General features: G+C 41.1%; 1 protein-coding gene across 2 annotated transcripts in view; it reads right to left on the reverse strand.

Annotated features, from left to right (window-relative positions):
* CXADR (CXADR cell adhesion molecule) overlaps window positions 1-27070 on the reverse strand; it is a 36770-nt gene extending 9700 nt beyond the window's left edge. The window contains exons 1-7 of one of the 2 annotated variants that reach the window (XM_075433634.1): window positions 26965-27070; window positions 9817-9986; window positions 8957-9161; window positions 8438-8593; window positions 6219-6341; window positions 5740-5878; window positions 5167-5353 (exon numbers count right to left, since the gene is read on the reverse strand). In XM_075433634.1, the coding sequence (XP_075289749.1) occupies window positions 5167-5353; window positions 5740-5878; window positions 6219-6341; window positions 8438-8593; window positions 8957-9161; window positions 9817-9986; window positions 26965-27022 (1038 nt within the window). In that variant the 5' untranslated portion in view covers window positions 27023-27070. Of the gene's footprint in view, window positions 1-949; window positions 5354-5739; window positions 5879-6218; window positions 6342-8437; window positions 8594-8956; window positions 9162-9816; window positions 9987-26964 lie in introns of those variants that run through there. The other variant, XM_075433625.1, reaches the window with a different exon arrangement.
* Between the last annotated feature and the right edge of the window lie 450 nt (window positions 27071-27520).

Raw genomic sequence — 27520 nt, forward strand, 5'->3', positions numbered from 1 at the left:
ATCTCCAAATAAAAGAGCTGGAGCACCCGAGGCATGCAAGTGCCATCTGTGACAAACCTGCCAACTTCAGCTTAAGACTTTTGTCCTTTCCTAAATCTTGAAGTCAACATTAAAAGGGCGTAGAAAGGTTTCTTATAGCTCTACAAACAAAATCTGAATCTCCATTTTTATTATACTTCCTTTTAAGCACAAATCTCAATTTGAAAACGAAAAAAAAAACTAAACATTTTTCCACCAGTACTCCATTTAACTTCATATGTTTGTGCACACATCTATTAAACAGGCTTTTTAGATATACACAAAGAAGCAACTGAAACATCTGGTATGGCACAGGTACACACTAATATATGAAGATATGCATGCATTATGAACAAATGTAAGTTAATTAGGCCTCCAATTATATAAATATAATATATGTCACTAAAGCAAACAGAGCCCATGCCAGACTTTGTTTCCTAAAATTAAGTATGTGCCCAAGATGACACTGGAGAAATTGCACTAATCTTACGTAAAGTTATAAGGACAGTAATCAGTTCACTTTCAAGGCCAAGGGGTGGGGAGTATCCCAAATCAACTTCATTTGAGTCGAAAGACACGTTATCTGATCATATAAGCCGAAGCATTTTATTAACATGCTTTAGAGTGCTGTAAACCTGCCTGTTTGAATTTTAAAAGACAAGAAATTATCAGTTTCAGGAATTTTTGGTTCTACCTAAAACAAAGAGGGATGAAAATTAATCTAAAGTTCTTTTCCAGCCTTATGTTTCAGAGTAACTGTTGAGATTGCTCTGGTATGTTTTTAAAATTGATCACTACATCTTTGTGTCCACAACTAGAAACCACAAAAAAAGTGCATGTTTTAAAATATCCGAAGTTTACCTCCCTTAGAAATGAATGAGGGGAAAAGGCAAGAAATAAAATGATTATGCCAGCGTGGTATACACAGCCATATTTATTAGTTCACTTCCAATTACACAAAGAGAAAAACCTGAAGCCATACACAAGTGCTGCTTTAAAATAAAGACAGACTACTGTTTTCTCCAACAGTTTTATTTCAAAAAGTACACAAGTCTGTCATGGAACTACAGCATTTTAAAATTTTGGATTTTTTTTTTTTTTAAAACCAATTCACTCACAATACTTGCATTTTAAAATACTATTACCCCAAAAGTGTGCATATAAAACCTCATATTGAAATTCATATCAATATTCAAGTCTATGCTTTGTGCATGAGAAGTGTAACATAACATCATAACATTTTGGATTCCAGGAGATATTATTGCTCTAATTTCAATCGAGCTGTGCCTCAATGCTAGAGGACCAATAACCAAAGGGTCCCATCAAGCACCTATCAAGTGTATAAAACAAGGTTTAAGTGACACAAACAGTATTATGTCTTCAGACTGAAACAAAGGTCTGAAGTGATCCAGAATATACACTGTTAAGAACAAAACCAAAAACTTATCATGGAAACCAGTAACACACAATACACAGCATTACGGAAAAACTTGCAATTAAGAACTCTTACTTGTACTATTAAGCAGGAAGCATACATCCAACATGAATGCGGCTATCGGAGTTGATAAAGATGTATGCACTGTACATTTCTCTCAAAAGTCACGATTTACCCCTCCAACAAGGCATTTCTGTGCGCTACACGGTTTTGGAAGAAATATTCATTTTTAGGTAAAGAAGTTTCACACAAATATCTTTAAATACCCATTTCAGAAAGTTTATGAAAATGCTTGTAATGTATGGACAAGTGTCACGTAATCTCTACAGTATTACAAGTCTAACACTTTATTCACACCATGCTAAAATGGAGGGGTTTCTTCTATATATAGTAGTCCTCAACAGGCAAGTTTACAGTCAAGACATTAACTAGAGGTTTCTTGAGTTCACTTAAGAGTATTTACATAATGGTACCACCATCCTCCCCCCCCCTTTCTTTTTTTAATGAGACATTAAAAATGCCACCTTCTAACTGGTACATCAGCTGCCATTACTTCCTAAGAGAGCTCTGTTAGCAGAGTTATCTGCAAGATCGGACACCTCACATGTTTAACCAGTTCATCTCCTACACAGCTAGAAATCATTGCTAAACTATAGTAGCTGCTTTTGGGAATCATAATCCAGTCTAAGTGAACAATCTATCGACAAAAGAAATAATTTGTAATAGCAATATTAGGTTTTCATAGTAGCGTTGGTATCCATTCAAAAAGGCATGATGATAGCAACTTGAGGCAAAGTTTACCCCAAGTCAGAGGTTCTATATTTCAGATCAGGACTATGTCAGCTTCTATTTCTTTTATTTTCCATGCAATTACATAAATAGACAGACACTGTCAAGGCTACTAAGCCTAACAGCTAGGCTCTGAGGGCACATCATGCTGTCCTTCTCTTCTGCCCATTTATTATGTTGTACAAGCTGACAGAGCATTAAGCGTGTGTAAACTCTGCTCTGTACGCTTCAGTGAAATAGGTTTCTGTTCTTGAGTGTCCTAGGGTTTACCTGACTGTAACAGGGTCTCAGGCTAAACAAATAAACTAAAACAAAACCCAAAAGCAAACAAACATAAAACAAAACCCGCATCTAATCTCACATATGTCCACAGATGGCTAAGAACCATATTCAGTAGGTTTGCTGCCTGGTTGCTTAGGTTTATAGTTATCTCCCAGTCTGTGATTCAGTTTATTTTTGCTCTCAACTTGTATTTATTATAACTATACCCTTTTAATTAAGAAAGGCCTTAGTTTCAAGGTAAACAATCAGTGTACAATTAAAGTCTCAGAAGTCTCTTCTATCACAATAATTGGATGCAAGATGTCTCCTCATCTATTGTTCTTCATACACGTATGTTTGGCACAGTTACTAAACCTATTATTTAGCACACAAGTAAAAGTCAATTATTCATCCCATTGATACAACAACGGAACAGTTTCCAGGAGTATAAACACTTAGTTCATCATTAGCTATTGAAGAAGTAACTGACATTTTGAAATACAGAACAATACAGAGAGAGAGACTGAAATCACATCCAAAAAATAGGCATGAAGAGGTACAAATAGTACAGAAGAATTAAGAAATCGGATCACAGTGTCATGTTTTAAGAACTGTACCATCATCTAAGCACCTGTTCGAACAGTAAGTCTAGGCACCAGAAATTTCATAAAAATGGAAGTTACAATCAGGCAAAGTTTATTGACAAGGCACACATGAAAGATAAAAAAATCTGATCTGTATCAGTTTACAATCCAAAAAAAGTCCCAAATGTGTCTAGACTGTAAGTCTAGAATACTTAAGAGCCATTCAAGTTTCTAAATTCAGGATGAAGGGTACGTTCTCTACATTAATAGTGCCAGCCAAAAATTGTGCACCTAGCTACAGACAGGACAAACATTTAGTAGTAAGCCAAAGAATTTATCACAGATATATAAGCAGCTACAAAAAAGCAGACACTAAACCTAAAAGTTTGGGGAAATGTGTTCTCTTACACTGTTGCTACATACAAATAATCGTAACATCTTTCAACAGGCTGTTCAGATACTTCCTTCATCAACATCAGTGCCACACACTATCTGCCTTTAGAGTTTTCCAAAATACCTTGCAGTTTAACATCTATAGCTAGAATTAGCTGAAGGGACTCCCTCCCTCCTGCCCCTCAAGCACAGGATGAAGAATAAAGTAGAAAAAAGAAAGGAAGAAAAAAATATCCACAAATATTCAAACTGCAATAAGCTTTAATTCCAGCTTCCACAGCTACATAATAGCAGTCATCAGAAGCTATCAGAAGTCCTTCAGTATGTGTGAAATTAAGATCAGGAATTGTTCTGTTCCTGCTCTAGTGCTTTAAGTTTGCAAAACTGAGAAGAACGGCTTTTAACCTTAAAACATTAGATTTGTATCAACAATTCTGAAAAACTTATCTCCTCTCAGACTCTTGCTGCATGAAACTCTTGCTCTTAAAAGTCTAAAAGTTTGTTCATAATATTTAGCAGTGTTGAAGAGGCAAGGAGAAACAAGCTTTCAACTCCTTGCAAATTCTCACAGGAAGATACTAGCACCTTAAGTAAAGGCTAACTATTGCTTACACGTATATGGGAAAAGATGTTTCCACGGTGATGTCAGAGCAAGAGGACAGATATCAAACACCAGTTACTTAACCACTTTCATTAAAACCTTGTCGAGCTTCTAGATAATCGGTTTGGAAAAAAGTAAGAGCACTGCCTTAGAATCTAAACACGCTTTGGAAAATTCAAGGTACAATTAACTTAAGACCTGTATAAAGAAAAACAACCATTCTTACTGTGACAATAACAGTTGATCTACAGATTTTAAAGTTTAGATACCTCTACCAACAACCTGATAGCCCCTCTTGCATCAGATAGCGTAAGTATTAAGTTATCTGACCTGACTAGAACTAGTTATTACAGAAAAATTCACGTTTTCAAAGAGCTTGCAAGGTCTCCTTTCACATTTCCACTCTGACATTTTAAATTCAGAATTGACTCATTAAATTAACTGAACCAATCAAATAACTGGTAGCCCGTGAAGCAAGAGCTCAAGAAATGCTCCAAACAAACATTACCAGGTTAAAGAACTGCATAAATACTCAGTTTGAACAGAATTCAAAGGCATCCTGAGTATTTTAGCCCCCTCTGCAATTACATCAGACAGTGGTCAAGTTCAAATATTTCTGTTTTTCCAAAATTGATGATAAAGTTTCAGGAACTCTGAGAAAATTCATGCTCTACATATGAAATGCTTTCGCTGCTTCTCACTTGGGTCTCACTGTTACATATTCAGAACTGCACATCAGCTAACAGTGCCTCTTCAGCAGCCTACCAGAGGTCCAAATACCTTCAGTGTCCAATATTTATTTAGGAACTTCAATGTTTTTAGCAAATAGTTCAACTGTCATATGCTAATAAGTTTAAAATTAAAAACGAGAATTGGTGGTTTTCAAACTAACTTCTTCTTCAAGGAAAATTGCATGCCATTGTTTAAATGAGGGATGGAACACAGTAGTTTTCTCTAATACTTACAACGAACACTTAAAAAACAGTGTTTAAATTAACGATATTTTATACTATGGACCCATCTTTGCTTTGTGCTGGAATCATCACAGGAACAGCTCCCATTCTACTTAAATTAGGTGCAGCTACCTTTGAAGGTGCAAAGGTTGGGTTTTGACCAGGAGGACGTTCAAAGTCTTCGCTTGGGACTTGGCTATATGGCGTTTTGGCATATCCTTCCATATTTGAAGGAGACATTGAACCCAGGGAAGAACGATTGCTGCCTATGTAGCTGCGGGCTGTCGAACTGCGACTTTTTGGAGGTGGAACATCTTCTCTGAAATACACAAAAACCAGTTGCAGAACAAAAGCTCAGTCACCATTACTATGTGGGAGCTTCCAACATAAATTTTCAGTTTGTTTCTTTCTGTTCTGACGCAGTAGCTAAAAGAGGCTCCATATTACTTTAAGTTGAAAACATTCAAGTATTTATTGCCTTTAAAATCTTTACTGATTAAATTTAAAAAACCCTAATTACTAATTAGAAATGGCTACCACCTACACCATATTTAAAACAAAAAGTTCTCTGACAAGCTGTTAGCATGTTAATAAGCTTTACAGATTAAGACAGAAATCTCAACTGTTAAGTATCTTACTTGCAGAAATACATGTTTAAAAGTTAATTTTCAAATAATACTGCTCAAACTAGAGACATGTCGTTACCTGATATCATGATGTACTTCTTTCTCATATTTCTTCTCTCTATGTTTCTTACAGCAACAGAAGATGAGAAAAGTCAGCACCGAAAGACCCAGCAGAGTTCCTACAATAGCTCCAACAATTATACCCGCTGTATTTATAGCTAAAAGAGACAAATAACAACACTGTCTGTAAAGTGTCAAATTTATAAGACTAACTTCTTTTCTCTTAACTCAACATTAAACACAGTATGTTTCCACATGATCCAGGTTAGCAGTATATCACTGAATCAGAGAGAGTATGCTTCAATTGTGCATTTAAAACAATAGTAAGAGCTACAGCTTTCTGCATAAAAAGCAATGTTTTGGGAAGTAAAGACTTGAAGTGGCAACCATCAGTAACACAACAAGGTTAATTTTTTAAACTTTTAGGAGTTTAGAGAAACAAGACTATTCAAGTCTTAATACACAAAACACTGTGATGATTACACAGCAAACACTTACGGGGGGTGACATTCAGCTCAACAGAACATTCATCGGTGCCAACTCTGTTTGCGGCAACACAACTGTATATACCAGAATAGTCTCGAGAGGCATTTTTCAAGAGAAGTTCCCCTGTGTCTTTATCTACAAACAATAAAAGGTAGAGGTTTACCATTTTCCAAAGTTTAATTCCATGTTCAACACCACAGAATTACTAATCCATCACATACATGAAGTCTTAACTAAAAAAATGACATATTAACAACATCCAAACAAAAGTCTGTCATCTGCAAAATACAATTATTTGTAAAAGTCTTTCACTTTGTTAAAAATACCAGAGTCAAATGTTGTGGAATAGATTAAAGCCTACAGACTAATCGCTCTGTCAATGGATAGGAACAGCTGCTTATAATGGCCAATTCTCTCATCCTAACATAGAATTCTAAAATACAAAAGATTAACCACACCCCAGAAGTACCTCCTTCTCTTCTGTCTCTCTAAACCTATTCTACACAATCAGCTCAAATGCCTGTAGAACCCATGCTCAACACGAGATGGATCTAACTTGAAAGCTGCACTCCGATAGTGACCAATTAAGTCTAGCTATGCTGACAGCAGCAGGAGACAATCAGTGAAAACAAAGAATATTCCCCCCATGGCTTTCAAATCCATTGACAGGTATCTTCGTGAGATTCTACTACATGGACTTCGATTAGCTTGCATGCTTTAACTGCAAATAGATTTGCCATCAGCTGTGTAGGAGACTACATCACAGGAACAACGCATCACAGAAATACTTAGCTCTTCCCACTGAACAAGTTAGGCAGTGTCTAGATTCTTGAGAACATGTTCAGTGTCCCCAAACTCACATTCACGAGCCCAAACAAAACATTGTTTTATCAAGTTACATGCCACTTCTGCATACTTCTACACTCATTCTTGTCCAGCACTAATCTTGTTAATTGATTTTTTTGTGACCATGAGACAAATTTGGGATGTCACGGAAGAAGGGGCATAACAACACAAGCTTGAGTGGTACAGAGAAGGACATTAGTGAACAACTGCTCACTGTCAAAACAAGAAATAAGAGGTATAAAACAGAACTACCAGGAGGCAAGTTCAAAAGGAAGAACAGTATGAGGTTCTTCATATGTAGCTCATCAAGAGAGCTGTGTTCTAAGATATTAGAGATTCTAACTGACTACAAAAGTTCAAAGGAAACTGGAGAAGTTCATAGAAGTCAATTTTTGTTTGTTTTGAATCAATTAAACTGAAACTACATCTGAAATTCCTGAGGCATAAATTACAGGAGGCGAGGGGACACCTACGAGGACAAGAACAACACAACTTATTCTCTCTCCCCTAGACATCCACTTCAGCTACACTTAGAAACATGATACCACTTTGTGCCATAAGTCCTACACAACCAGAGTTAAAATATGCCTATTTATAAGTAGATTCTTAAACTACTTCATCTACAAGGAAACTCCACCATCTCAAAGTTTAAGGCTTTCATAACTACAAAGATCATCAAAAAGAACAGGTACTCAGCAGTACTCTTCCAAAAAATATTTCAGAATAACTTTCACAAAGCCAAAACCCACAAATTATTCTTCTTCTATAATGAAGTTCTCACAATAAAAATCCAATACCACCACTATAATAATTTGGAATCCATCAGCCAAAATTCAGAATATACAACTCTTTCCTGTATGTCAGCTCTTGTACAAAGAGGGTAAGCCTTTTCTTCTCTGTTATTCTTGACAAGTTTTTTTCTCTAAAGACATGTACCCCTTTTCAAGCAAGAAGTTCTGTCACTTGATCAGGAAGTGAAGACCTCAGTTCAATCTCTAATAAAATTAAAACTTTAATCTCCACTTCCCTGAAGTAGGAAGCTCTAACCACTAATCTAGACTCTGTTCTGACTCTTCCCTGCTGTCCACTTGAGCACAAAAGCAGCCAACATCAGCAAGCAAGAGAACTCAGGCATGGGTGAGTACGATTCTGTAGCCTAACGGTAAGAATCTCAATTTAAGGCTTGAAACATTTTCTAACATTATATTAAGAAAAAACCCAACTTGTTTCAAAGTCAGTTTTATTACCCAGTGAGAGGGCAGAAGTAACACTTATCTTGACTACACTATACTAATAATAAGCATGAGACGGTCACAAGTCAAGATAAGCCAAAAATACGAATGCAATCTTTATTAAATACTTCAGAGTAATAAGTTTGACAGTACTTAGCGTGGAAGTGGCAGGAAGTTCCTGTGTGCCAGATACCCTCCTCCAGTCATAAGACAAAAGTGGGGATCCTTCTTGTGATACACATTTCAAGGTAACGTCTTTTCCAATCTCCTGTGATCCTTCAATGGAACATTTAGTTCTTGCTGGCTTTACTAATAAACAAAGTATCATTGAATTAACAACAGTCCCAATCAAAATGCTTACTAGTTGTGTTCTGCTAGGTCAGTCTGTTTTGCTAAACAAAGCTTGTGCAACAAACCATTTCTATGCACGGAAAAATATGAAATACAAGCCAGGCATAGAATTTTTTTAAATGCTCATTATTCTGAATATTATTCCCTTCATTCCCCCAGAACAGACTGATGTCCACCCCTCCCAAAGCCTCAATAATTGATGCATCATCATAGATTCAGTATGACTTTGCTTAACAGAAGTTTTCATTTCAGACATCAAAGACAGGATGGAATAAACACATAAAAAATGTCACTGAAAATTCAAGAAAAGCATAATCTTACCAAGTACAGTCAACTGTATTTTCTGGCTTTGAACTCCAGGAGCCTTCTTCACTTTGCACTGGTACGTGCCAGTGTCTGCTGACTTTAAATTCAGGATATCCAACGAACCATCACCAAATTTGGGATCAGGATTAGTAAACTGCATCCGCCCAGTCATAGCAGCATAATAACGATTATAAATCCTGTCTACAGAATACATAATTATCTACAAAAAAAGAAATACAATTCAGAAATCCACTTGGCATGTAAACATTCAAAATAACTTGGTATCTTAAGATTCTTGACAGTTCTTTTTTACTGTTTTAAAAATCCCAGAAGTATGACAGAGCCAAATATCTCAATCTTCAATACCACCACACACAGCACTCTAACAAATATTCCAACCAAACACCTGCCCAAGGAGCAGTATGTCAGCATTGACTTCTAACTGAAAGAAAACTGTTTAAAATTGCTCTAATTTCATTCTGCAAAACCTGTCTACTAAAAGGAGTCATCTTCTTGATAAAGCTTCCACAGAAAGGAAAGAGTTAATATATTTAAAATTAAATCTTCATAAATCCGTTTTCAATCAGGAAAATAATGCAGGTACAAAAGCATAGTACGTTTTCTGGAATTGAAGAGCATTTAATTTAAGAGTTTTTCTCTAGAAGACAAGTTTATAGTGAGAAATTTGTTCACTTTTCACACTTCATCTGCTGTTCCAAAACTTCCACTATATTTCATATGACTGGTGCTTCAAAGTAATTTAAGACCACAAGCATCCCAATCTGAAAAGGTGGAAGTTTAAAAAGACAGTAACAAAGTTCACTTGTCAACTTAATCAACTGAATTAACACTGTCCAAAAAAAGTCTGTACTTACTATTTGTTCCTTCTTTTGATTATCTGCCGGTATCAATACCCACTCAATATCTAGTGGGCCCTCATCATCTTCTGAGAGTACAAAAGTACATGGCAATGTAACTTTCTCTCCTTGTGCTTTTTCAAACGTTGATTGGTCACCTGAAGTTATACTCAGGCTTCTTGTTAGACCTATAAAAATATATTTTTATGTTTTAAAAAGAATTCATGTGCAGTTTTCACCATAAGTATTCTATTACATCTTGGTTTACATTCAAATCCATGATATACACCTTTCCTGTACAGAAGTCATACCACCAGTCATACTTGTCACTGCTTAAGTGATTGTGCAGTGTGTTACTGAACTCAATGCGAAGTCATGTACTGCTCATTTGGAATCATATCCAACAGGTAGTTACATCTTTCAAACAATAAAAATTTTTTGTACCATTCAAGTCCCATACAAAGCTAAACCAAAAATTTTCAGCAGCAGGTTTTTCAAGTTATTAGATAACCCCCTTACCACGACTCCCCCACTGTAAAAAGAATGCATGGAATAGTGACAAAGTCTGCCAGGATGGACAGAATTGTTGTGAAGTCCTGGGTTAGATCAAGTTAAGTTACTCTGCCTTGAGGGGCTCTTTTATCTACAGGGAGTGGACAAATGAATCCTTTCCAAAAATCTCAGTGAGTTTTTTTTTAAGATTTGTATGCCCTTTCTGCTTGTCTTACTCCTCAAAAAAGGCTGTGTAATCCTTATCTGCGTGCCCCTAAGCAGAACATGTTTCCAAACAACAAATACTCCTCAATTCAGCCCTGAAAAAGAATCTATATAGTGACCCAAACAGACTTACTCAAAAGGCCTGAAGCAAGATCCCCCTCCCCCTTTTTTTTTAAACAAACATAGGCTTCACTCATCAAGTGTGTAGACCTGTACATCGCAGTCAGGAAGTGGAAAGCTCACTTTGCTTGTTAGGGAAACAGGTTTGGCATTTGTGTACCCAGTTTTGTCCACCTTGCTGGGTACCAAACTCAAGATTTTCACAGTCATTTCATGTGTGTAGGTTGCTGCTCATCATAGCTAGACAGTCACAGAGATGTTAGCACAGCCACAACAGATGCAAGGCCACAAGAAGAGTAGCCAGTGAGAAGACAGATCATTCTGGTGCATCTGTAGAATCCTAGCCTCAGATGAAATAAAATTAAAAATTATTATAAACAGCGCGTTTATGCTCTAACTTGCCTTCTGGGCTAGCTCAAGTTATTATCTAACTTGCACTTCTCCATATAGCAGAGAAGCTGTGGTACATTTCTGCAGCAGATCAGACTGCACAAGCTATCCTTCTACCTTACTAAAATTTTGCTCTGCATGAAGTCTTTGGATTCTCCTCCTGATGCCAACACAAAGTACCAAAACAAAGGGATCTTTAACAGCTATTAAAATATATATATATATATAATTATTGAGAAAGAGAAAGCACCTGACATACTAAATTCCAGACAAAAGCCTGCAAGGAAAGACCTTCACAAATTTTAATTACAAACATACCAATTAGGTAGGATTATTTTGCTTCCTACCATTCATGGTATTATAAGAGGAGGGGAGGAGAGGAAGAAACATCAGTTTGAGGTACAAAAAAGATGTAGGTGCAATGTTTCTTACCAACGCATGTACATCTTTTTGAAGATAATTCTAAAAGGTTTGTATCGCCTCTACTTTGACCATAGTAAACATATCTGAGCAACTAATTCTCTGCTACTAGGCTGAATTAATACTATTTCCTAAATCATACCGATCTCCACGAATACCAGTTGACTTGCCACAGATGCAAACCCCTTCTAAATGATCCTTTCAGATTTCCAAGTGTAAAACTAGCCATTCTTAATCTCTTAAAAAGGTCATTTGACTAGTGAAATATATTACAGCATTTACTTAAGTTTGGTTAACTTTGCACATACAAAGACAGTATTACTACTGTCTTATAGACATCATCTGCAGAAATGGGCAAATTCAGAGTACATTCATGGTTTCATAAAGCACAGTAGCAAAGAACACAAATTCCTAATCTGTTTTTCAGTGACTTCCACACTCTTCTGCTCCCCTCCCCTGCACTGTCTCATCGGGGAGCTGTAATACAATATTCTCATGTTCACGTCCCAACTGCATTTCTGCGTTTTCATTTTACTGTATTAAAGAATTGAGATGGGATGTCAAACACAGTTTAGTGAATGATGAAGTACACTACGATGTTACTTCCTTAACAGCCTCAAGTCTATAACCTGGGAAATAAAAAGCAAGAGTTAAACAGTGAAGCAGTACTTGTGCTCCCGTAACAGTTACTTTGCCATTTGAAGTTCTACAACAGATGACCACAGAACACGTTTTCTTTCCCGTCCTCACGAGGGGACCTGCTGAGGATTTCACAAAGTGTTCAGTAACTCAGGTAAGAGGAAAACAATGATGTCTGCCTCTTCACAGTGGGTAGTGGGTAACAGAATTCATACTTTGAAGATGCTACGACATGGCTGTACTACTAAAAAGTATAAAAACTCCAATTTTCAGTTGACACTTGCCAAAACACACAACATGGCCGAAAAAAAATGGACAGATGAGTATTCGTATGTTCATTTTTTTTACTAATTGTCTAAACAAATGGGACTTCTACAGTCCATGTTTTGTTTCTCTCTCTCTTTTGCCATTACTTGTTCATCTTTGAAAATTTCAAACAAATACCAAAGCAGAAGTAACAGCCCAGTGCAACCATAAGTCCCTAAAGATGTTCATTTGTTCTGACACAGCTAAGAAGCATACAGACTATTCAACTACCTCTTGCCTCTTCATTGCCAGACAACTCCATGAGAGCATGATTTCAAGTGGACAGTACACAAACCGTTTCTTGTTCAGATGGCAGAACAGTGAGAAAGGGACACTGGGAATAGGGAAGAAAAAATATGTTAAAGGCTGGAAGTACTACATTTCAGAGACACAATCCTAGGAAAAGAGGCCCCAATAGACCTGCCTATCACATGGCAGCTTGCTTGAAGTGCTTCAAAAGCCATAAATAGCAAGTAGTTCAGTATGAGCTTCTACTACAGTATTAATTTCTCTGATGCAAACATACGAAACAACACAGTAACCATAAGCCAAATAAAAGCAGAACCCAACTCACTGGAAATTTATCCCACACAGAAGATTGTTACAAACCTTGAAACTTTTTAAGTGAGTAGTACATTCATGCACATTGACCGCACGTAAACATGTCAATGGAAGATGAAGCACATGAGGCTCAGTATAGCTCTCAACAGTCATTCCTGCATGTGAAGCTCACAGCACACATTAGCTGACACGAGAGGTACCCAACCATTGGTCTGAGCCTTCTAAGTCTCACAAATTTTTCATAAATCTCAATTACTTTCTTACTGCACATCTCCCAACACCTCATTTTTACTATACTTGTGCTCCACAGTCTCTTTCTTACCTTAAGAACACAAGCATATAAAGCTGTTTTCCACTTTATTTTTTTTGTTGTTAACATTCGAATGACAGGCAGAAGCAGCAAGCATCTCGATTAAGGTAGATGTCAGAGCTAGCTGGGCTTGAACTAAGCATTAGTGACACAAGGGAGTGGCAGGTACTATTCGTTGGCTATTCCCTTCTGCAGAGGAGACACCCACATTTGCTGCCAGATATGCTGGTGAAGGAGGTTTGGACAGATTCCGGGTGTTAGAGAGACTGCCAAGGGCACTCTGACCCTTGGACTATTAACCGTTAAACTACTACCCTTTATTATTATAACACTATTGCCTTTTTTGTCCCCCCCGCCCCCCACTACTACTATTACCTACTCACACAGGCACCCATGCTGTTAACAAAAGGAGACCTGGAGCAAATCAAGAACGACTAGAAAACTCCAGGGGCAAAGAAGGACATGGGATCCCAGGTGACATTTGTTCTCCTTGCTCTTTCATGTGAAGGGGAAAAGGCTTGTGCAGACACATCCTGCAAGTTAACAACTCACTGCAGGCAGTGTTTTAATTTTTTTGGCCACAAGTACCCCCAAGAAACAAAGGCTGTTAAATTAGAAATGGAATCCTCTTGACAAAGTGGGTTAGGAACATTCTCATCAAATCTGGTGATTTATAAAATCACTTTACATGAGAGGTCTATCAGGGAATGGCAATAGAAGTTTGTGGTTAAGGGAATGAAGGGACACCGGAGTAACTGAGACATGTGGGACAGCTCACACAACTGGAGCTTTGTCACGGATGCATACAGGCTTTAAGAAAGCCAGGAAGGAAAGAACAGCAGGTGAATCGCCCTCCACCTGAAGCAGCAGCTGGAACACAAAAAGCTGTTCTACAGGACAGACAACAGGCTGGTTGAGAGCTTGTGGGTCGGGATTAAAGGAGAGGTCCATATAGGCAACATCACAGTCGAAGTTTGTTACAAATCACCTGATCGGGGTAAGAAAGCAGATAAAGTCTATTTCAGCAATTCCATAAAGTCTCTAAAATCCAAGATCCTGGTTATTGTGGGAAACTTTAACCTCCCTGACATCTACTGGAAGGGCAACACAGCAGGACACAAATGACCTAGGAGGCTTCTGGAAGATTTCAGGGGGAAAAAACAGAAGCTAAATGGGTCAAAGCATTTGACACTTTCTTGGAACTGCTTTCAACAAAAAAAAAAGGAAGAACTTCCTGGGGATGGGATCAACAGCAGCCTTGACTTAAACAGCAGATTTTAAAATCCTGAGAGGAGTGAGGAAGGCACATGCAGTAAAGAACCCACACTTCAGCAGGACAGGCTGACTTACGTAATACGTAGAATTCTGCGGAATCTAGTTCTGAAAGGCAAAAGAGCTCAAGAAAGCTGGTGGGTATTTAAGAACAACTGCTTCTAACCACATGAAAAGCACACCCCAACACTCAGGAAAATAAGCAGATCAATCAGCAGCTAGGCCTAAGGAAGAGGAAGCGAGAACAGACTACCAAGGGAGGAATACAGAAGTATTGCCCAGGCATGCAGCATCCCTGCTAGGAAAGTCAAAACCCAACCAAAACTGAAAGAAGCAAGGGACTTCAGTGCAACATGAAAAGCTTCTGCTAGTACATGAGCAGGAAAGATTCAAAAATGAAAACAGGACAAGTGATTTAGTGACAGCTGACACAAACAAGACCAAAGTACTCCATGTTGACTCTGCTTGGAGCAGAAGGTTGGATGACTGAGGTCACATCAAACACAAATAATTCTGTAACAGCATTAAAAACCTATATGAAGCCAACACACGTAGTGACGACATTTTCTCCAGGCTCTCCCGAGCCCTACCTCCTTCAGTTTCCACTCAAATCAGGAAGATTCAATTTCTTTTCACTCTCCTAGTATGCTCCTCAAAACATGAGTGGATCAACTGTGGCATCTACCTGCCAGTATGTGACAGGCAGACATTTTATCAAGCTGACTGAAGATCTGTATTTGTTTTGTTAAGTAGGGTTTCACAGATAAAATTTCACAACTTTTTCAGACTTTTTAACACACCAGAAAGATGATGCTTCCTCAAGTCAGTTATCCCACTTATTCAAAGATGCTTAGCATTAAAATATCTGCTTTTTAATTGCAGCAAACAAATCGCCGCAAAGCTTAGACTCAGAAGCATGCAACAGATTCTCAAAAAACAACTGAAAACCATCAACATAGAAGTGCAATTGGTCCAAATGCATGTACATCATTCCCCAAATATTTTGCAAGGAGAATACATGCCATGTTCAGCTGGGACAAATAGAAGAACGAACCTTTGTGACTGGGTGACAAGAGACAAGTACCACCCCTCAATGCAGGATGGTATTAGCCCTTATAAAAATTTATATCAGAAGAAGGTAAGGGGTCAATACACATCTTGGATTCTGAGCATTCAGATTTAGGTTTCTTCATGTGAAATTAAAATACTCTTTCTCTGGTAAATTGACCCTAAACAGCATTGCAAACTGTATCTGCATGACTGAAGAAGTTTTCTGCATGATTTCTGAAGGGGTGCAAAGTAGTACACCATCTTCAGAGAAACTATTTCCTTCTGACTATGTGCACATACCTTCAAACACCACTCTAGTGGAACACAGCTTATCAAACTACATTATTAGTATTTTACATAACAACCTAGGGAAAATGAAACTTTTGACAGAATTAGTATAAAAGAATCTTTAACACAGAAAGCAGATGAAAAATTAAAATGGAGCAAAGCTTTCTCCATTCCAAGACAGATACAGAGCTGTCATATCTACTAACAAATAACAGAACGCAATTTTTCATTAGATTAATTATTTATGCATTTAGTATTTTCTAATTTAAATGAAATAAAGTTAAAAATTCAGTATACACTGAAATTCTGGATTGCTGGCTTACACCAACTTAAGCGTAAATTTAAACCTGGCGTGATGAACATTCCTGCCATCGGACAGCGCTGCGTTACAGCAGCATTACATAAGCCATGGGGCACAGTCCCTCCCGAAATGGGTAAGAGGGGAGGAACAGCGCAAGTGGGAGCAGCAGAAGCTATGGCAGCTGCCATACGCCGAGCGGGCAGGAGCAAGGGCAATGCACCACGAAGGCAGGACTGCTGCCAGGTTCAGACTGATGTCTGAAACGGCAGTCACGAAGGAGCACAACTGCAAAGATGCACAGACTACTTCTACACAGGGTAAGAGTCGAGCTCAGAGATTTTGGTGCACTGAAAGCCATACGTGATCCATCCACAATCTGCACTTGCGCAGTACTTCAACTTTACCAGCAGGCTCTCCAAAAACCATCCTGTTTGCCAATACCCGCATGTAAACAACGAATGGCTGCAAACACATAAAGGCTTTTCTTCACACAGTGAGGCCTTATGCCTTAAGAAGTAAATAACAATGACAAGCAGAAATGCATGTTAGTGCTTTGAGAGATACAAGCTATAAAATTCACTTCAGACTCTTCAGCTTTGACTCTTCTTTCAAATATAGATTATAGATGCAGCTGTGATCCAATCTTTTCACTTGACAGACTTCAGTCTCAAGAACCACCTCCCCACCATCCCCATTTTATTTCTGAATACACCTCTCATACACAGTTAATCTACTTTTTCAGCTAGCTCTAAAAACATTTTAAAGCAAAGTTCCCCAACTCTTCCCTTTCCCACCCCCACTCAAAGTCGTACAACACCTTATTTCAAAACTGCATTTCTGAAATAAGGCCCTGTAGAACGCAGCAAGACGACTTAAAATCATACCCTTGGAGAGCTGGGAGTACACACCAAGGTAGGTAGGCACGCACTGAGGAGTGCCTAGCTGAGGGAGACATCCCAGTGTTTACTGGCTGAAATCCCCACAAGCCACCATCTCACAATCTTCTCTTGCCTCCTCACTACACAAAACTTCAGAAACCTCAAATGATGCCAAAGCAAGCCTCCGTTAGGCAGGGTGCTGCTAATTAAGTGGATTAAAAGTTGACTTTGCAACAACAGAGGGAAAATAATATTTGATATTACTCATTTTAGTGATTTTTACAGCACCTAGGAGCTGAGTCACATCAGCACAGCCAAGACAGCCACAAGCTACAGAGTTTGCTTACGCTGTTTTGCCACAGTTTACTGTAACTGGCTGCACCACGAACTGAATCCTAGCTTTACCTGTGCAACCCCCAAAGGTCAAAAAAAAAAAAAAAATTCACCAGGCAGAACACTGATTAATCCCCAAAGACAAAGACTTAACATTCACAGAAAAAATGTTCACACCTGCATTTCATACCTCCCAGGATAGCGTTCTCTAAGCTAAACAGAGTCACACACCTTAGTGAAGCCCTTCTACTGTGCAGAGAAGATACAGTTTATGGAGCCAGAGAAAGTAAAGACAAACCAGGAATAAAAGCACTCACCTAGAAAAGAAGAGATCTGGCTCCGAGTTCTTGCTCCAGACACTGTCTCCTCCTTCCTAGTCCATTTAGTCACAGACTAAATATAAAAATAGTTCAGGAAACTAAATCCACAAAGCAATTTTTGGAGAAAAGAGCTTGAGTTTTATATGGATGCTTGCGTGTTAGTAGAGGTAAGATTTTAAATCCCTCTCTTTCACATTTCATCTCAGCTGCCTTACCAATAGCAGAATGAAGCTGAGTGACCAAACTCCCAGAGCTCTGGTCTGGCTAAGTTTTGAGGACATGTTTTCCACAGATGGTGCAGCTAAAAGACTTCTGTGCATGGAGGCAGGTTCTGCCATAAGCTCCAAAGAGAAGGCTGATGGAACAGCAGGAGCATTTAAAGAAAACTACGGAAAAAAAATGCATATCAGATTAAGCCTGGTAAAGTCCTACAATCTGGATAGTCAGCTCTGCTGCTGCTGGGTCTCGTGACAGTGGGTTTGTATTTCCAAACTTCACATCCTCTGAGCAACCGGGGAGGAAGCACCACTTTTCTGAGGCACATTTACTGGTCCAAGTCTCCCAGCTATACTTACCCTTAGAGTAACCAGTGTGCCATTACTTCTTCAAATCATGGATTTACTTTCTCCCTGCCCATTTGTGACTTCTCTCATTTCATCTGCTTCCACAATTAAAGAGCACTCCACTACTAAGTCTTCTATTCCTTTCTACTGTCTGACCCGCAGAGTCACAGAAGAAACATGGTTTTCAGCAACCACCAAAATCTGACCAGTTCCAAAAACTGAAGTTTTGCCACCCTACTGTCACAAATTCTCCAGAACAGCTCAAAAAGACCTATTCCCCTTTGGAATACCACAAACACCATCTTAAAGTGATCTGGCTTTGAACAGCAGGCAAAGCTAAAGCAATCCTGCATTGGCCTAGCCTGAAAAAATCTGACAAAATACTCCAACAGTAACCGTTAAGTTACTGAGTATCTATCAGAGTTCACGTGAATCCACAAATACTCTGTCAAACCACACACACACACAAAAAAAAAAGAACCCTATATCAACACGAAACAGGCTAAGCATACTTCAAAGATGGGGGGGGAAGCTTTCAGTCTGGATGTCCTCAAACAGCATTAAATGAATTACTAGCTCTCACTCATGTAGGGTTGCATACCCATGTCCCAGTTTAAAAACTACTCCACAATTGAGTTAGAAGTTACTCATCCTCCCAATCCAATTAAAAAAAAAAAAAATCTTCACTTTAACAGCCTCATAAATAGAACTACAAATAACCCCAACCCTGCAAATACATAGCATGAACCTAATTCCACTCCCAACCACAGTTCACTGGGATCAGCTGGAATAGTTACGCAGCTCAGAAAACCTAAAAATCACAGGTGAAAGCTTTACTGATCTTTTACTTTTTTGTTCCCCACAACTTTTGCTCTTCCTTGACATCCCCTTTGCCTTCAGATTCTATCCGACATCCCTCTCCTTTTACAACTGTCCTTGTGCTCCTTACTTGTTCAGCACATTCTTTAAGCTTTTTTGTTGCTAAACCCGATGTCACCAGCCGAGTATCCTAGCAACTGCAGCAGTTGATGACCTTGCTCGAGAGGGACGTGCTTATCAAGTTGAGAGAGGCAGCATTTGTATCTCATTACTGAAGGAAAGGATACGCTTTTGGGGGAGGGCGACATAAAGGGGAAGGGGATATTGTTACAAAAATTAGGATTAATCTTAATTTTAAGCACATTAGTACTGTTTAGCCCAACATCTACAGAAGATCACTATGAAGTCAGAGTTTTAACGCTTGGTCACATTGAAATGATCCAGCACAACCTAATTCAACGTGCAGTATCAAGGGAATGACAACTAAAACGCTTTGGATTTGCTGAGGTCCTGCCCTCTCATCCTCAGGTTTGATCCCGTCACCTCCCTTTACGCCCGTACAGCACTGCATGCAAAAAGGCAGAAACCCAGGACAGCTAGCTGACTCCTCTGAAAACTGACACTGCATAACAAGTTTTGCTTTTTCTCTCCAGGTGGGCTTCTCTGAAGGAGAGTCCCTGAGCACAAGGTAAGCGGCAGGAGCGCAAAGCCAGAGCCAGAAGAGCTGCGAGGCTGCCGTAGCTGACGCTACCAGAGAACCCCAGCCACAGAGAGCGATGTCACATCGCACCCACACCACACACGCTGCTGCCAGCTCTCGGAGCCGGCAGTGCTGCGCAGCCACGGAGCGGAGTGGATTCGTGAACTCGCCCAACAGGAAAACAACATACTCCAAAAAAAAGTTTTGTGTCAGCTGAATGGACTTTCGCAGCAGCTGCGCGATGAGCGAGGGAAGAAGGAACCCGACAGCATCACTGGAAGTAGCAACAACCTCAACGGACACATGAAGCTACACCAGATGTAACCGCATTACTTCTGTAACAGGGCCAGGTGTAATGGGAAACTGTTCCTTCAGACTGCACTAAAGAGCCATTAAGGAACCATCTAGAAACAGTATTAAGAAGTGTAAAATTAAATGAGGACCAACCATAAAAGACATTTTTCAGCCAAAGCAAAAAAAAAAAAACACCAAAAAAATCAAAACCCAAATCCTGACACAATTTAGTCATACAAAAGCCTGCCTCTCCTCTACCAAGTCTACATCAACTGCACCAGTTGTTTTTGCTTTTAGCCCTGCATCTCACTTATCTTGCCATTACAAACTGATATTGAAGGTTTACACAGTCACTAAGCAATCAAGTCACGTGACTGGATCCCTCCCCCCCCCGCCAATTCGATGGCATTTAAAAGGAAACTGAATAAAGCAGCCCTTTTGCAGTGTGAACGTGTTAGGCACATCTGTCAGTCAATGCATCAGGGAGTTAAGTACAATCAAACACTTAACTGAGCAGCAGCCATATTATTTTCACTTGAGTAAAGGGGTTTTTGCTCTTACGAGCTACTGAGCAAGCAATGCTTTTTCCTAGCACATGCAAGTTAAGATCAAAAATTATTTCATTCAGTAGTACAGGGTTGCATTTTTTGGTTTTGGATTATTTTCTTGTTGCTGTTTTTTTTGAATAAAAGGTGAAGCATCACAATGACAGAAAGAAGTGGCTGTCTGCCTGCTTTTGCTACTCCCTCTGTTCCCCCCTCCCCCCAATAACAAACAGCAAGAAAGGAATAAACACAAAGAATTTGAATATCCACCCTAAATAGCCACAAAGTTTACTAGTCGTTTAAAAATTTAGGGAGGCTTTAAAATATATGCACACACATATTATTTTTGCATGCCTTAGAACAACTGAGATGAAACATTCCTTGTAGCTTATGCTCTTAATACATCTGAAAGGAAGAATGCAGGATCAGTGAATACACGACATTTCAACTCCCCATACATTTCAACTCCCCATACAAACTTACTCTGCACAAGTTAAAATAGTTGTGAATTTATGAAATTCTCATCCTTCATTCTACACACACCACATATTTCCTGTTGATCACCTTTCCATATACTCAGCATAGATTTTAGCTATAGGGCATGAAAAACATAGCTATTAAAAAAACACAGCAGCAAGTGCAACTGCAAAACTTGTGGCCATTGAGTACCTGAGATGCTTAACAGCACCTAAAATACATCACAGCACTGGTGAATGGCTCCAGCCTACAGGCAATGAAGCTCCAAATCTTGCCTCTCTATCACATCACAAGTTTTGATTATATGATCAAATATACAGGTGACATGAAAAAAAAAAAATTCAATAGCAATATACTTTACCCACGTGGGTTTGAGGCTCCAGCTGACTCTCTGTTGTTACAACTAGGACTCCATCTCATTGGGTTGGATTAGGAGGAGGAACAGGTAGAAAACTGACCTTAAAAACACTTAGTATCTTTCGGACTTTGAAACCCCCTGAAGGAGCTCACCGTGGAGGCAAATGAACACCACCTACAACACGAAACAGGATACTAAAATAATCTTTGAGGTAACATCTAGCCATTCCACCAACTGCCTGACTTAGCAATGTTGTCAGACTCCCCCCAGGCCAAGGTTATACAGAGATTTCTCTCCTGTGGGAGAATATTGATCAAGCAGAATAGGTTTTCCTCCTACTGCTCTTCTGCCACCCTTCCTGTCACTCATTCCTGCCCTGTACACGTTGGCAAAATTCTTTCTTGTTTCAAATCCTGCAATCTAACCGGTTGAAAAAATCAATGAAAGTTTTAAACAGCCTCAACTTGGGCCCATTCACCACGCACTCACACCACCCAGGCAGTTGTACAGCCAAGGAAATCACCAGCAAAGATGCAGGGGCTACTTATGTTCAAGCTGCTACTCAAAACGGGTTTCCACAGAACTACAGCTTCACTGCCACCTACTCTCACGGCAACAGGCTGAAGCTGCTCTTCTTACAACCATCTCCTGAAAGATGCAAACTGGTAAAAAGAGGAATTCCCTGAAAAGGGGGGGGGGGGGGGAAGGGAAGGGAAGAGCCAGCATAAGCTAACTGTATATTTAGCTAGCAGTAACTAAATTGATGTAAGGGGGGGGGGGGGGGCACTCTTACAAGCTGGTGAATCACACAATTGTCGACACTTCTCCATGTTTGTAATGTTTCAGACAGCATCTGAAAGCTTCATGAAACGAACCAGAGGTTGCAACAAAAGCAAAAAGAGAATCTCTGCCATTAAAAGCTTACGAATGCGTGTAAGCAACAAATGATCAGTTAGGAAGTATGATGAAACAATACTGGCCCCAAAAACAAGTTACCTAGTCTGTATAAATCTCCGTGGGCACTGTGGCAAATGAGCTTTAAAACACTCTGATACTGAGGCAGATTCAAAGATATTTATGAGGAATTTCTCAAAGCATGAATGGAGTCAGTAGCAAAGCATGCTAGTACTCATATGTCAATATATTTTGTGTAAAGCAGCAATAGAAGCTAAACCAGTCATTTAGAAGAGGTAGTTTCATCTCTGTCTGAAGCAGACACGGCTTTGGAGGAGGCTGTGACAGGCACTGCAAGTGAAGACAGACAGGCAGCTGAAGTTTGATGGAACACAGGGGAAGCCAGCTCTGGAGCGGGCAATCAGAGGAGACAAACGTGAGGAGCCATAATAATCCTTGCCGCAGCATTCCGAATGCATAACATACCTCTGATAAACACAAGATTGGTTAAGGCAAAATGACTGCAATTCAGTCATTGCAATGGTCATTGTCACAGCAGTAACTAGTTGATTAAGTCACGCCCAGTTAAAGTTTTTCATCCTTGTTGAAACACTAAGATCCAGGAAACCTAGGAATGGAGTCCTAAACTTCAGGTAACTTTTAATGTCAACAGACACTTCAGAATAACTTGAACTCTGCATACAGTTACAATTACTCTGCAATGGATGAAGCGTACCAGGTTTAGCAATTAAGAGACTGGGGTAGGAATGATCTTTTAACTCCTGTGGTAGTCAAATTTCTTCAAATTTAAGATTCTGTAAGATCCTGTTGCACGCATAAAAACATGAACGGGCTTAGGTTCCTTATTATACATACCTGACAAAATGTACTAGCCACCCAATGCTGACTTACTAGGTACGTATTAGGTTCTGCTCCTGCATGCATGTTATTGGAAACATTTTTGCAAGTTTTATAAATACCACTTAATGATGGGGCAATAACCACAGACTTTTCTCAAAGCTTACCTGAACTTTATTTTTATTTAAAAGCTTAATATTCTAAAGTATCACACATTGCAGAATTCCAATGTAGTAAAAAATTACCTACTACTGGTGTAAAAAAAAAAAAAAAGAACCCAACAACATCACCACCACACACCACCACAAGAGCAGCAATAACATGTGTCACTATAGACTAAAGAAATTCCTGCCTAGTTATTTTCCTTAAAACTCTACTCAAACTCTTACCCTCAATTTGAGCATTTATGTGCACAGCATTACTATTTTGCGTAACATGTCTTCTGAAGGCTAAATGGATCACCACAGATGTAATCACTTTTTTTATACCTACACAAAGACAGATACTAACACAGTTACTGAAAATTTGTGTTCTGCCGTTACATATTTTTCAACATTTAACAACAACCATAGGTCACTACCTTATTTGTTAGATGAGGGTCACAAATCAGGCACCTGTATTTATTCTCAGCTTTCTAAAGCCACACACAAACTTGAATTCGCTCCAAATGGAGTGAGAGGATTTCCCCAACCCTGCATAGCCAGGAAAAAGTTACCAGTACGTATGCTGTCCCCCTGCAGTCACAGCATAGGCAAACATGTGCTCAGTGCCACTGACAAGGAGCAATACTTTCTTTATATTAGCTCTTGAGATGACCATGCTCTCTGAAAAGCTTAGAATTTTTATTAATAAAAAAATGCCAGACATTCACCAGTTTACACAACTGTAAGACCTAACAGAATGATTTGGCAGCACTTAACATCACGACTGAGCTTTTGTCTTCCAACCAGAATTCTGTACTGCCCTTCGGAAAACAGTTTAATATCAATTACCTCCACAAAATATTCCAAGATCTGAAGAGGCACATCATTTCTATTACCCTATTCCAGGATTTGCTGATGACAGCTATACAGCATTCACTTAAGTTAAACAGAATTTCCACATTTTGGGAATCCCCAGCTACTTCAAATGACTGACCGTACTTAACTACAATACACAACAAAATGCCATGACGTTCTCACTCACCACACACTTAGAGTGCATTTTTAGACAGAGAAGAATTAGTACAATTAGAAAAACTATTATGAGTGCGGAAATAGCCATCCAAGTGTAAATTTGTATCAAAAGTCTGCAAGACAGCGGAAGACTGAATTTCACTACATCAACTTGTTTTGTTGTAATCTTCCAGAAGCACCAGTGCAAGGCGAAACTGCCACAAGTTATTTGTCAGTTGCACAGCCACCTAATACCGAGGCAGCCACTAGAATTAATTCATTACTAATTACAAAGAGCAGAAAAGAACTGTTCTCCCCTAGTACCCTGCAATGCTCAAGTATGAACTCTTCCCTTCCTGCATTGGAAAGGAAGTTCCCAATTCAGTTATTTATGACCGTGAAACAAACTGACCTTAACGGAGGGATTAAACCCCTGATGGGGTTAAGGGAGAGCTTGGATCCAAGCACCTTCTTATTTCAACACATACTGGTATAGCTCCATTGCTTGCTGAAGGTGCATTTTGTACAGTCAAGAGAAGCCTCTTTATTTATACAGGATCAGTTATTTTGAATCCTCTGCATTCAGTGGTAGCGAAACAAAGAAAGTGAGGCTAAGGGGGGGGGGGAAGGGGGGAAGCTGTGAAAATATCACATAGTGCAAGCCCTGAAATACCATGACAAATTATTCCAGTACCATATACCCGTAAAGACTTCAGCACCTAGACAATCCACCACTATCAGCAGCTTTCACTCAGCTGCACACGAATTAGCTCCCCTCCTCTAAGTTTGGTCCTTATGGAGAACAGCAACCGACTGACATCCGTTCCCCCAGCAAAGGAAGTAATGTCTACCCGCAACACAGACCCAGAAATATTATTAACTCCATCTCATGGAGGAAAAAACCACAAGCAAGCTCAGATGATGTATCAACTGCTACGATACACAGATTATTAAATTATTTCCTTCAGAGGACTGTGAAATGTGGGTGTCTTTCAGGGTACAGTCATCCAAATAACCACGCAAAAGATATTCTTTATCCAAACACAAATATACTACTTTCTTCATGAAGTCATCCAATTTCACAGTGAAGTCTGAAGACACCTGTAAACCTGAAGTGTAAAATTTTGTTCTGGGCTTACATTTCATTGCATATTAATTATTCCTAGCTTTATGGTATCATCATCTTTAATATCCTATCAGTGATCCAGCTCACTTGCAGTAAATATAATAATTCTACTCACAACAAGCTTTTCTTGCAGCGTTAGTTACATGAAGCTTTTCAATCTAAATCTTCACTGCTAACCCAATCAACTAAACACTAGTAACTCCCAGTTTTTACACAGCATCTATCGTGTTTCCAGCTCTGCTTAGAGAATCGCCGTTAATGCAGAACTACCAACGTCCTTCCACGCAGGAGAGAGAGTTCACCATCCCATCACAGAGATAGAATTTTGATCCCGTGAGTAATTTCCCAAAACAGCAATGACATCAACAAAGGCATTAACATTTCAACAGGAAACAAAAACTGCCCTCTTGACACCTCCGACACACGTGCTGCTGCGAACCTGAACCTCCGGAGGCTTCAGAGGCGTTTCGTTACCTTTCGCAGCTTCACCGAGTTCGGTCAACTTAAGAGGAAACTCATTTTTTTTGAAAGGTATTTTTAGGAAACGTGAGCGTGGCATTCCAACTGAGCTGGTTACAGGAACCTGATCACACCTCGTCTCTAGGATGAAAAACGTTTGCCCGCTGTTTAGCAGCCCCGGGCACGTTTGGTTTGGTTGGGTTTTTTTTCTTTTTTTCCCCGTTTGAGAGTATCTACTCCTTTGTTTCCCCTCGGGAAGAAAAACACGCGAGGGCAGATCTATCTCACCGAAGCCCTTTTCCCCTCCCGCCCCCCCTCTCACATTCCCTCGCGTCTTCTCCAGAGCCCGGCCAGGGCCGCCGGGTCCCGGACACCCCGGCTGCCAGGGCTCCCCGCCGCCCCCTCCCCCTCCCGGCACCGGTTCCGCCCCGCGGTCAGACCCGGACACCGAGGCGGTACCACGCGCCCTGCGCCCGGTTGGGGTCTGGGGTTTCGATTTTTTTCAATTTAATTTTTTTTTTTGTTCTTCTCACTCCGGTTTCCACGCGTGGCGCCCACTCGGCCGCCGGCCCGGGGAGCGGGCACAGCCAGCGGCGGGGCGCCGGGAGCGGCACCGGGCGGGCACCGCCGCGCCGCGCCGCTCCGCCCGCCACGCACCGGGGACACGGCGGAGCGCACCGCGGGGCGGGTCGCCCCCCTTCAGGCCGGGCACTGCCCGGGAGGGAGGGGGGCAGAGCCCAGCGGCGGCGGCAGCGGCGAACAAAGCCCAGGTCGGCCGCGCAGCGCGCCCCGCGCCTCAGGCGACGCCCGCCCGGGAGAGGGGCTGGGGGAGCCAGAGCGCCCCTCACGCACGGGCGGAGGGGCAGCGGAGGGCTGCTGCCCGCCTTGCCGCTCTCCCGGTGACCGGGGGCCGCCCTCCCCGCCGCCCCTTCTCCCGACCCGACAGAGCCGCCGCCGCCTCCCCCCCGCCCCCGTCGGTCCCGCCCCGCCCCTCCACCTGCGCGCGGCGCCCACCTGCGGCGCAGAGCAGCGCGAGGGACCACACCACGACCACCGCCGCCGGCGGCTCCATGGCGCGGCGCGAGCTGGCGGGCACCCGGCGGCGGCACGGGCGGCTGCCTCCCCCGCCCCGCGCGCACCGCCCAGCAGGTGAATCAGCCCGCCCCGTCACTTCCGGCCGGCACCCGCCCCAGCCCACCCGCCCCCCTCACAACGGCCGCTCGTCGGCGCCCGACCGAGGCGGCGGCACCTGCCGCCCACCCTCCTTCCCCCCTTGCCCGCCTGGGGCTGGGGCGAAGCCCCTCGGGTCCGCAGCGCCTGTACACCTCGGCGAGGGGCAGCCCCCGCGCTCCGCCGGCAGGCGGGGCCCAGCGCAGTCGGAGCGGGGCGGCCCTCGCTTGGCGCCCCGCGCTGCCAGGCGGGCTGGCCTTGGCCGGTCGCCACGGCAACGGCGCGGCAGTGCCTCGTGCGCTCCTCGCGCGGCGCAGACGTGTTTTGAGGGAAAGGTCTGGAACTGAGGGACGCTCGCGAGCGGGACGCCAGGGGAGGTGAGAGGGGGCGAGCGCTGCCC

The sequence above is a fragment of the Opisthocomus hoazin genome, chromosome 1 (genome assembly GCF_030867145.1).
Source record: "Opisthocomus hoazin isolate bOpiHoa1 chromosome 1, bOpiHoa1.hap1, whole genome shotgun sequence".
In the NCBI taxonomy this organism is placed as follows: Eukaryota; Metazoa; Chordata; class Aves; order Opisthocomiformes; family Opisthocomidae; genus Opisthocomus; species Opisthocomus hoazin.